Raw genomic sequence first — 11,801 nt, forward strand, 5'->3', positions numbered from 1 at the left:
TGTCATAAGAAAATGCCTGTAATCGAACCTCACCAATCATCTGTGCCTGCACCTCAAGAAAATCCTATTAGAAAATGCCCGTATTCGAACATCAGCAAATATCATTCTCCTGCACAGCGCAAGGAAATGTTATAAGGCTGTCTCTTATACACATCTAGATGTGTATAAGAGACAGAGTATATGATGCGCCTTTTCCGTAGGGCGTATGACAAAAAAGTAAGTTTATTTATGGAGGCGACCATAAAATTAATGCCATTTCAAAGAAACAACCGTAAAAAATTCGATTTTTCCTGATTTTAGTAAATGTTTACTCAGGATTACACGTTTTCGTGTCGATACATAGCAAAATTATTAGAAACAATATTACACTCTCTTCGCAGGCTCAAGTGCAGTTCTTCACTCTAATTTAACTCATTTTCTAATTAAATTCAAATTTAACGATTTTTGAGCATCAGGCTCCTTGATATTATACTCAAAAGAAAAATATGGAGACTTTTCTCCAAACAATGATGCACTTTTTGCTCTAACCTCTAGTGTAGGTTATCCTGGCCCAGCTATAGTCACGGCAACTGTACATGTTTGTGCCAAGTCCGCTGTTTTCTGTGGGAAAGTAAGTTTATCAATATATGGACAAGTCGGTGCATTAATTTTTCTGTGTGAATGATTCCTAGTCCTGATGAAGGATTTTGTCCCAATGAACTTCATGCTAGTCTCTCGCCAAACCACTAACCCCTAAAATCAATTACGTAGTCCGTGGCCAGATGAATGAGTTCAATAAAATTGACAAAATTAATAGTCATGCATGGTGCACAGCCGTGACTGTCATACGTTGCATCATGCGTATCTGCCTTTCTTGGTAACGTAAGCCGGAACGGCGTCTGATCAAATTTACTGATCCATTAACCACATGCTCTTCAGAATATGTAATAACAATAATATTATTATAATTATTATAATTCAATAATAATTTGTAAACTTGATTGCTGAGAAAACATTTAAATTATGCTTCAGATTAATACAAATCGTTGTTTTAGAGACCTGTGACCATTGCATGGCAGCATATTAAGAACAGCATTTTTCAAGTGTTTCAAAGTATCCGTACATTTCAAAATGTTTTCATATTTAAAGACTTGGTAATTTCTTAAGCTTTGTGCACGCACATTCATGAATGGCAAGACATTTTACAGCGTCAGAACTTTTGAGAGCGTATGGACATTCCGAGAGCGGTTCGAGATTTTAGAGCGCTTGAACATTAGAGAGCGACAAGACATTTCAGAACGTCTGGACGTTCTGGCGAATCCACGGTAAGAAATATTCTACCTTCGAGTAAACTCCAGGGAAGCCTGTTCGGGCACATCCTACACCGAAGGACACTACCCCCACAAGGTAGTAACGACCTGTTGACTCGCTCAGGTACTGGAGAGGTCCTCCGCTGTCACCCTGCACGACGAACAAAAAATCAGTATGGAAACTCACGATTGAAAACCATACACGAATTAACAGTGGTGACCGTTTATTCGACCAGAAATTGTTGTTTTCATATTCATGCGGTAAATCTGAGTAATTAAAATGCTGCAAGCGATCTCTAGCTTAGCTTATTAACGTACCTAAACAGAATAATTCTCAGAGAGTTATCGTACCTGACAAGAGTCAATCCCGGTTGTCCCGGCACAAATCTGCTGTTCAGGACGTAGAGCGAGGCGTTGCCTGTACTGCTCCTGACACACCGCCCCCTCAACATGAGGTATATTGGCTACCTCCTGTTGATTCGCTCAGGTACTGGAGAGGTCCTCCGCTGTCACCCTGCACGACGAACAAAAAAGCAATATGGAAACTCACGATTGAAAACCATACACGAATTAACAGTTGTGACCGTTTATTCGACCAGAAGTTTTTGTTTTCATATTCATGCGGTGAATCTGAGTAATCAAAATGCTGCAAGCGATCTCTAGCCAAGCTGAACAACGTACCTAAACAGAATAATTCTCAGAGAGTTATCGTACCTGACATGAGTCAATCCCTGTTGTCCCGGCACAAATCTGCTGTTCAGGACGTAGAGCGAGGCGTTGCCTGTACTGCTCCTGACACACCGCCCCCTCAACATGAGGTATATTGGCTACCAAAGGAGTGGTGCTACCCGCACCAGCTGCGAGAAAATAAATAAACTTGCGATACAAGATCTATCGCGATTGTTTCGATAAAAACTAATAAAGCTCGTTGTTTTTCACTGAGTAAAAATATTTTGATGCCTAGTTTGTACATGAACTTCAAAACCACAACGTTACTGTAGAATTTTCTTTAAAAAAAAATAAGATGAGAAGTATTCTTGATGAGAATTACCTTCACGGGTTGACCCCCATCCTACGACCTCAAACTGAGCACCTCGGAAACCACTTCTTGTGATCTCTAAGGTTGGCAGGCACACTGGCCTGATGAAATCTGGAAAAAAATATATTCTCTTGAAATGTGATGTGCTTACATAATGCCGAGCCGGTCTTGCTACCTACAACTTAGCCAGAAAGTTACTAAACAACAATAGAATTTAACAATTGGTCAAACACGAAATCCACTCCAACAATCATAAATTCATGAGTGTAAAAATGCAAGGTTATGAATTCATTGTACAAATTGGATGACACAGTCCTGTGACTGTGACAATAAAATGTTCTAATTTTTTAGTTGTCTCACTGTCACGTGAATGAAGCAAGCTTCCCGATTATTTGTAACATATTAAATTGGATGATTTGCTAAAGCCTAATCTAGAAGGAAATCATAATTCCTAATCCTTCTTGGATTAAGAATCCTAAAAATCCTAATACCTTCTAAAATCCGACAAATCCTAATTACTCTTAAAATCTTAATTCCTCCAAAAATCCTAATTCCAAGTCTTTCTTGAAACTTGCCATTGAAATTGACCGTCCTGTCGAGCTGTAGGAGCTCAATGTCGTTGAGTTTGGTGGCTGTGTTGTAGCCAGGATTGATGTGCCGCAGGATACGGAAGTCCTGAGGCTGCACGCCATCTCTGTTGGAAGTTATGTCGTGTTCTCCAAGCCGCACGTGTGTTCTGCATGAGACGAATATGAATCAAATGACACATCATCCAATGTTCAAGAGTGAAATTCCGTGATTAATGTTGCAGATAATTCATTGAATTCATTCAATAATTCATTCTTCAATTCGCCGTCCGTGAATGAAATTAAATATTAAGCGATTGTTGATATAATCACACTTTACGAGACTGTTGATTTCTCAAAAAAATCTGAGGAAACGCTGTTTAGCTGCGATAAATAATAATCAATAATCTGTGTATGCAAGCAACTCACAAAGGCAGTTCAGTGAAGCAGTGTGCTGCTGAGATGACGTATTGCGCGGTGATCAGCGAGCCCCCACACGCAACGATGAAGCGGACGCCGTCTCGTGCCGGCGCACCCACAGCTGCTAGCCAGGGGTACGAGCCCGGCTGAAATTGTCAGGGAATAGCAACAATTTAAATCATGCATTGCAACAATTGCAATTCAATTGCATGCATTGCAACAATTGCAATTCAATTGCTTCAGCACAGAAACAGAGTGTGAGCCCCCATTAAAATATATGGTATTTTGACGAGAGGATTCACTGGAAACATGGGAATTCCAGCCAAGTGAACACGCCAATGTTATTGAAATGCGGTTTAAAGCTATCATCAAGCTTAGCGGTCTCATGGAAGAGAATCAGCCAAATAATGCATGGTTTTCAGTGAGGAAGTGTCAAAAAAAATTCATAATCTTTAATCTTTCCTCATAGGACTTGCCTTTCAAGCCCGGAACTATGCGCGTCTTTGAACACTCGATCTCTACTATGTATAAATGACTTGAAATGGTTCTTGGAACCAACTTAGTTGGCCTGGATAATTGATTATTTTACGTTACAATAGCTTGTAGTTGAGATNTTAGTAAGCTTCGGCGCAAAAATTCGATTTTCCTTTTTCCTGTACCAACAGTTTGAAATCTAATAAGGAAGTATCAACATCATAAATTCTTGTCAGCCAACGCAATAGAAAAAAACTAAATCACAGAATTTGTCCAGAAAAAAGACCCTGCAACCCACCCGTTGGTCTTGCCGCACTCAACGTGTTAATCAACGAACACAACGCAGTACTTACTGCTGTGCTTCGGCCGCCTACGATGAATGGTACGTTAGATCTCCCGCAGTCCCCTACGCTTAAATCAGCTCCATTAAAAGAGTTTGCCACACCAGTCGAAGTTAATCTTATGGGGTCACTTGAACTTTGTCCTGATATAAATCCTCCGCTGTTTGTTGAACCAGGGCGATTGAAACTTTGACCTGAATTAAACCCTCCACTGCTGGTTGAGCCTAACGAGGTAGTCGAGCTTAATGATGGAAACGAGAGGACGGACTGGGGAGTCAAAGGTCCCGCAGGCTGTAGAGGTACCGCTGGTTGGAAAGGGATCGCAGGCTGTATAAGTCCCACAGGCTGGACTGACACCGCAGAACTTGGTAGAGATGGGAACGTCTGTCCTGGGGAAGCATTGACTCCAAAAGTTGGGAGAGGGGAAGCCTGATTGGGGCAGCACAGAAATACAGTGCGGCCGATGACGCTGTGGAGAATGAAATTAAAGAGCTGGTTATTCCAAAAACTTAAGCAAACGATCGATGATTCAACTGAATGTTTGAGAGTATACTCCTATGAATATTTAGGACGTGATCACTATTAAGTTCAAATTAGGATTTCAAAAACTGTTGAATTTATTATGGCTCAGTTCGAACTCGAAGCATGAAATAACCAGCCAATAAACGAGCTGGATCATAGTATCATTGCGTTTTCGGCACATGAAGAAGATGCATGTATAAAGTTACACGAAAATTTACAATTTATTAAAAAAATATGAAGGCAATCAAGCTGATAGCGCTTCTAAATTTGTAAATATCTGTTAAAAACGCATGATTGATTTTCCAAAAGACCTGCAGCAAAGAACTGACTAACCTGCAGATGTGTTGTCTGACGAAGTTGAAAGTTTGCGGGTCGCGGAGGCGGCTCACAAATGGGATCATGTAAGGGCACTGAAATAACCTAACGCACTGGCCTGCAAGTAAAGTAAAAATCGCAGGTAATTTTGATAGCTAAACAAAGCGGTTATTTGATATTCCAACTTTTATGTCTCCTCCTGATTTTTATACCAATTATTTTCTTCCGAAAAAATAACTAACTTGTAGCGTGCATACTGTCAACTGTGGAGAAGACATTTACGTACAATAGCATTAACGACAATCAATGTACCCGTATTAAGAGTTAAATTGCAATGATTGTTTAATATATAGTAGCACAGATCAAAGTATTGACGTATCTAACGAATTCCCACCTTGTCCTCCCGTAGGAAACGAGCATCGCGGTAAGAATTTATCACTCAAGCCGCGGTAAAATGCGGCCGAGTTGCGATTAAGTCTGTCGTGGTTCACAGCACCGGCTAAGGTGTCATCGAGTGACAGAATTGTGTTGTTGGCGTCTGAAGGCGAACCGCTGTTAATTCTACTGCTACTGCTGCTGCTGCTGCTGCTGCTGCTGCTATCCTGTCCAGGAAACACGATCTGAAAGCAGATCATGAGAAAGATTGGTCTTATATTCAAATTTTACAGGTAAATTGAGTAATCATTCCTATATAAGTTAAACAATATGTCTTTTCAGAGTTATCGACAAGTTCTAATTACTTAAAACACGTGCGCTACGAGAAAAAATTGGATTCAAAACTAAATTTTGCATACAACCCCTCACTTAAAACAACGCACTACATGGTAAAGAAATTCTAATATGAAAAAGGTGAGACATGACTCTTATAAATTGTATTTGTATATAATTTTATTAAAAATATATTTTTTTTTCGATTATTCTGGCAACCGCGAAGCTATAGTTTTGCGAAATTTGGAATGCACGCACCTGTGAGAAGGAGCTGTGAAGTACGGCCAGCTGCAGCACGGTCGATATCAGAAGCTTCTGTTGAATAGAAACAATGAAAATTTTAAATTAGAAACACGAAAATTTCTGATACATTCTTCATAAAATGTGTTTTAGCTTAATAGATTATTTTTTAGAAAATATCTGCTGCTGCTGCTGCTGCTGCTGCTATCCTGTCCAGGAAACACGATCTGAAAGCAGATCAGGAAAAAGATTGGTCTTATATTCAAATTTTACAGGTAAATTGAGTAATCATTCCTATATAAGTTAAACAATATGTCTTTTCAGAGTTATCGACAAGTTCTAATTACTTAAAAAGTGTGCGCGGCTTGAAAAAATTGGATTCAAAACAAAATTTTGCATTCAAGCCCTCACGTAAAACAACGCAGGACATGCATGGGAAAGAAACTCTAATATGAAAAACGTGAGACATGATAATAATAAACAGAATTTGTATTTCATTTTAAAAAAATAATATATTTCAAATCATTCTATCAATGGAGAAGCTATAGTTTTACGAAATTTGGAATGCATGCACCTGTGAGAAGGAGCTGTGAAGTACGGCCAGCTGCAGCATGGTCGATATCAGAAGCTTCTGTTGAATAGAAACACTGAAAATTTTAAATTAGAAACACGAAAATTTCTGATACATTCTTCATAAAATGTGTTTTAGCTTAATAGATTATTTTTTAGAAAATAATATGAAATATTTATTTAAAGCCCATAAAGTGGTCACATACTGTAACTATATGAAAGTTTGTTTTTTTTTGTTCTAAGATTCTAGGTTTCAAGGCATGACGCATGCAAATTATACGGTAGCACTGAGCAAAGGTTCGGCTCTCGCTCACACTCAAGAATATGATTGAAACTTTGTCTAAATACCGAAGCACTTTTTTCCCTTGCTCGGTTTATAGTGACAAGTTTAACCCTTGAAAAATTGCGTATAAATATTACGTGCACAAAGTTTGTTATTATTTGGACAACAAGACTTATTCATTTTTGAGAGGCCAGTTCCAGCTCAGTTTTCTCTCGGCTCTATAATGCAGCGTCGACCGGAATGCTGGATATGCATGCCCTGCGTGGCATGCCCTGCGTTGCATGCCCTGCGTGGCATGCCCTGCGTGGCATGCCCTGCGTTGCATGCCCTGCGTGGCATGCCCGCGTTGCATGCGCATGACGGCTAAATATTTCCGTGTTGGGCAGGCGTGGAAGCGCAACTCGTCCAAACTTATGCGCGCGACTTCGCTTGTTCTTTGTGAACTGAGGAGTTTGGACAGTCACCTGAGTTTTCATGCATTCAAAGCTAAAAACTAGTTATTATAACAGCGTTGTAAAAATTAATGAATAAATATTATAAGCACTTACACAAGTTCAATAATGGCAATGTTATCTATTATGAAAAAGACCAAGCGCGTTGGAAAGACCAAATGACATTCAAAACAACAAAAAACTATCTGGTCATCCATCGTGAAAAGAATTGTGGGCTAACCTAAAAAAGGCCTATGGTCTTGAAGATTTGACATTGCTCGTCATTTTATGTGATTTTCTCACTCAACTTCACAGAAAACTTCGCTAAATTGCAAGTATCGAAATCTGAGAAGATGTTACGTAATGAAACAAGAAGTTGTGACCACAATTTAATTGAGAACAATCAAGGATAAGGCATGAGAAACATTTACAATTGAGCAGCTCCGTACTCGACATACTCGTAAATCAGTGTCAGCAGTTATCAGTTACCATGGACGCAAGAAAAATATTCGAGGAGATTTAAAGCTTCATGTTAAATAATTATTCATCTTGCAAATATATTGCTTGTCTTTAACTCAGAGCTGGACGGCTGGAGGGCCTAGCAAGATGCTGTGGAAGGATGTTAATTTTTCAACTCGCCCGACCGGTAGTACAGGTGTTCCACGTATACTCGTATAGCCTTGATGCGTATGAGAGAATCTCCTGTTGCATCTCACGCAACATTTGTGCAGCTAGTTAGTACAAGTTAGTACTTTTTAATATTCGTTAGCCTAGCAGGAAGGTTTGGATATTTTTAAAAGGGGTTACCTGTTTTTGTTGTAAATTTAATCAGTTATTAGATGCTTAACTTTGGAGGTATACAGATTCCCGGATGTAAGTTACAGCCTTATTATGTAATGCAATCTTAAATCTTTTAAATACATCGTACCATTTTTTGAATGGGATGAATATGACAGCTGTTCTGACCGAGTAATACTCGTGAAGATTCAGAGGGTTTATTAATTACTTTATATAGCAATTTATTTAATTTTTACTTTAATTTATAGATCAGTGTTTACTGTTTACTTACAAACAGAAATGTTAAGTACCTTGAGAATATATTCTGAAGATAATGTAACACTACATAAATAGGCCAAATTAATGTTCGTTAGCCTAGCAGGAAGGTTTGGATATTTTTAAAAGGAGTTACCTGTTTTTGTTATAAATTTAATCAGTTATTAGTTGCTTAACTTTGGAGGTATTCAGATTCCCGGATGTAAGTTACAGCCTTGATTATGTAATGCATTCTTAAATCTTTTAAATACATCGTACCATTTCTTGAATGGGATGAATATGACAGCTGTTCTGACCGAGAAATACTCGTGAAGATTCAGAGGGTTTATTAATTACTTTATACAGTAATTTATTTCATTTTTACTTTAATTTATAGATCAGTGTTTACTGTTTACTTACAAACAGAAATGTTAAGTACCATGAGAATGTATTCTGAAGATAATGTAACACTAAATAAATAGGCCAAAGGGAAGCATGAGACTTCAGTGAATCTATTTGCACAAATATTCTCAAGCACTCAAACTTTGTAGCATAATTAATTATGTTTTAAACTAAGTTGTGATAAAGCATGGGTACAAATGGCTGAAATGAATTGGTGAAGCAAGTTTTGTTTACTTTTAAAGGGCTGACTCACATTGTTGTTACATCGCAAGCTACCATCACAAACATATTGGTTTCTTACTGTACCTCGGGTAACACCAGCAAACACATTTATTTCCGTCTACATCATCAACAGATTTATTCCCATCTTCATTAAACAGATGAAAATGCATGTTTGAATAAATTGAATTCCTTAACAAATAGAATGTTTGGATTTGACCATTTGTGATTATGATAATCAATACTTAATGCAGAATAACGAGATGAAATCAACTGCCAATATTTGGGCAAAGTACCTAACATAAATAATATCAAAGGCGGGGAAGAGGTTCTTAAATTATGCCTCGTAAATAGTATGCGGTCCAAGAAGATTCACAAATACTCACTGTATAAAATCTTGAATGTATTGTAAACGGAAACATTGTACTGAATAACAGACCGCAACGTTCAACACTCAATAAATGATCTACAGAGCACACGATGGCGAGCACACCCGAGCCTGTTCACAGCAATACTCGCACTACGTAAGTCCTGTGAAGCCTCACTCCTGATGCTAACTTCAACGTCAGTTCTTACCTGCTTTAAAAATAGACGCTAGGAAGTCCAGAAGGCACTTCTCCCTGCCGTACATGGAAGCCACAGCGTTGCTTAATAATTTATGACAACTGCCATGCGGCCACGCGCTCAGGTACGAACTGATAATTATATGGATTTGGAAAGGTTCATGGAATATCCGTTCAAGTTTAATACAAATTTTTCCTCAGTCGGAGACATGGAAGCAGTAGATACCCACGTATAATATAATCACACTACTCTCTTGTATTCTCAGAAACAATAATTTCCCGAATGTAACCCGAGTTTTCTGCGTTAAATAAATCTTAAAGTTAATAGATATTGTGGGCAGAGATTGATAAATCGTGTCTCTGCTAATTTACGAATCAATGCGTTAGTGTTAAAATATTTGAGCGTTAACGTTAAAATAATTAAAATTTGGTTAGACTCCAAATATTGGAGTCTAACCCTTTGATATAAACAAATATTTTCATTTACCTCTTTTGCTATAATCTCACAGATGCTCAGATGCAAACTTTTGTGAAAATTTTAACGGGAGTTAATTAAGTTTGTTCTAAGCTTTGAGTGAAACGGAGATGTTATAAGGTTCCGAATTTCAAGCATTAGGTATTTTTTACTATAATTTTTTTATAAGAATCCGACGTGCCTCTCCGATTTACAAGAGGGGTTCTAACTTCCAACATTTTTCATTAGCAAATGTCAGTTTGCACGCAAAAGGGAATATTTAGGTCTGTAGTTTATGAAAAACAAGCAGAAAAAAAAAACAAATTACAATCTTTCCAAGAAAAAGATGGCTGCGATTTAGATGGTATATAATCATCATCGATATTCGATGACACAAATTTTCCGTTCTTTGTCTGAAAAGTCTCTTTGTTCCTCGAAAATGATTCCGATATTAAGGAATCAAACAACCAGTAAAACATATTCATTTTTTTAACTTCATCCAACAAGTCGATGACTTTCGTGAATTCCAGTCACTGAAAAAGCTATAACGACTAATTTTACATTATTTGAGAATGAAACCTATAAATACTGAAAATTTATTGTTCTAATTGCTAACCAAGAGTATATAATAGTGACGATACCAGATAAAAACAACCTGACGATACCAGATAAGCCTGGATATTCCAGAGAGGAAAATAATTCCGACTTTAGATTGAAGTTATCCGGCACTTAAAGAAAAAAATCTGAATTAATCACAGGATAAATTTGTTTTTATTGTCTGTAAATTTTACCTGTTTATGATCACACTTTGAATCATAACACAATTTGACTTGTAAAGGAATCATATATTGCATATTATACAGAAAAGAATTCCAAGAATCCATTAGTTGCTCGTCCAAATATTCACTGAATTTCACCAGACTGGAGGAGTAGGTCCTGAGACTTCGAAAAGTTATGCACTTTTGCCTGTGACTTAATAGGCAGATAAACCCGATGCTTTAAGTGAGTGTAACTCAGCCTGAACAGAAACGAACGATATAAGAGTGTGGTGGAAGCCAGAAATTTCTATAAAACTGATTGCAAACAAATATACTTTCCCGCTCGTTGGTTGTATATAAAATGCATCAGCAGCCTGATATTCATCGAACACGCGCCTCACCACAGATTTCACTCGAGAATTCCTCACCACGCTTGAGAACTGGCATGTTTCGGTCTTTTATTTAAACTTTTTGTCCAGCTTTACGTCGATGCCTCAGTCATTTTCATTGAATTGTTAATGCACGCTTAGATGGGCTAACTACGATCAAGATTTTAGACACGTTCTTACTTCAGAATATTTTGCTGAATATCCTGATCATTAAAAATAATAGTTTTTAAGATGTTTTTTTTTATGGAATAAGGAACCCACGATCTTAATAATTTAGTGAAAAATTTCAATTTATTTGTCGGATTTTACTTGATTTTAACAATGCGTGATAATTATGTTAAAACAAATTACATTGAAAGTGAAAAATTTTTAAATATACATTTTAGGGGTACGTCGAATCTGGGATTTTTTATCTCGAGCCAGTCCCTGCCGCTAATCAATCGAGCAAGAAAAAGTGACGTCTGAGGCTACAAAAAGAATTTATTAAAAGTTCGAACAATTCGCTCCACGTTCGTCTAGTATTGGTTCAAGAGAGGTCACCTGAAGACTAAAGAAGTTTAATGGATAGTTATCCATTATTAAAGATCATGATATTCCTACTATAAATTCACAGCAGTGCAGTATTCAACGTAGCTCCAAGACTTGCAGTCTTTACTGACCCACGGAAGAAAGAGGACCATCTCTTTGAGCTGCAGCAATAAACTCGTTAGAGGGAACTAATGTATTGTATTTGTTTCAAGTTTGTATATGTTTTTAATTTTGTTTTAGCAAATTTGTCAACTTATA

At 37.6% G+C, this 11,801-nt stretch overlaps 1 protein-coding gene across 2 annotated transcripts in view; it reads right to left on the reverse strand.

Annotated features, from left to right (window-relative positions):
* LOC108667696 (phenoloxidase-activating factor 1) overlaps nt 1-9,358 on the reverse strand; it is a 35,625-nt gene extending 26,267 nt beyond the window's left edge. Inside the window, exons 1-11 of one of the 2 annotated variants that reach the window (XM_047881959.1) lie at nt 9,238-9,358; nt 5,933-5,989; nt 5,361-5,586; nt 4,985-5,084; nt 4,142-4,598; nt 3,324-3,460; nt 2,904-3,064; nt 2,341-2,439; nt 2,121-2,146; nt 1,641-1,757; nt 181-1,440 (exon numbers count right to left, since the gene is read on the reverse strand). In XM_047881959.1, coding sequence (XP_047737915.1) covers nt 1,273-1,440; nt 1,641-1,757; nt 2,121-2,146; nt 2,341-2,439; nt 2,904-3,064; nt 3,324-3,460; nt 4,142-4,598; nt 4,985-5,084; nt 5,361-5,586; nt 5,933-5,989; nt 9,238-9,273 — 1,584 coding nt within the window. In that variant the 5' untranslated portion in view covers nt 9,274-9,358 and the 3' untranslated portion in view covers nt 181-1,272. Of the gene's footprint in view, nt 1-180; nt 1,441-1,640; nt 1,758-2,120; nt 2,147-2,340; nt 2,440-2,903; nt 3,065-3,323; nt 3,461-4,141; nt 4,599-4,984; nt 5,085-5,360; nt 5,587-5,932; nt 5,990-9,237 lie in introns of those variants that run through there. The other variant, XM_047881958.1, reaches the window with a different exon arrangement.
* Between the last annotated feature and the right edge of the window lie 2,443 nt (nt 9,359-11,801).

Source organism: Hyalella azteca, unplaced genomic scaffold, assembly GCF_000764305.2.
Source record: "Hyalella azteca isolate HAZT.00-mixed unplaced genomic scaffold, Hazt_2.0.2 contig9243, whole genome shotgun sequence".
Classification (NCBI taxonomy): domain Eukaryota; kingdom Metazoa; phylum Arthropoda; class Malacostraca; order Amphipoda; family Hyalellidae; genus Hyalella; species Hyalella azteca.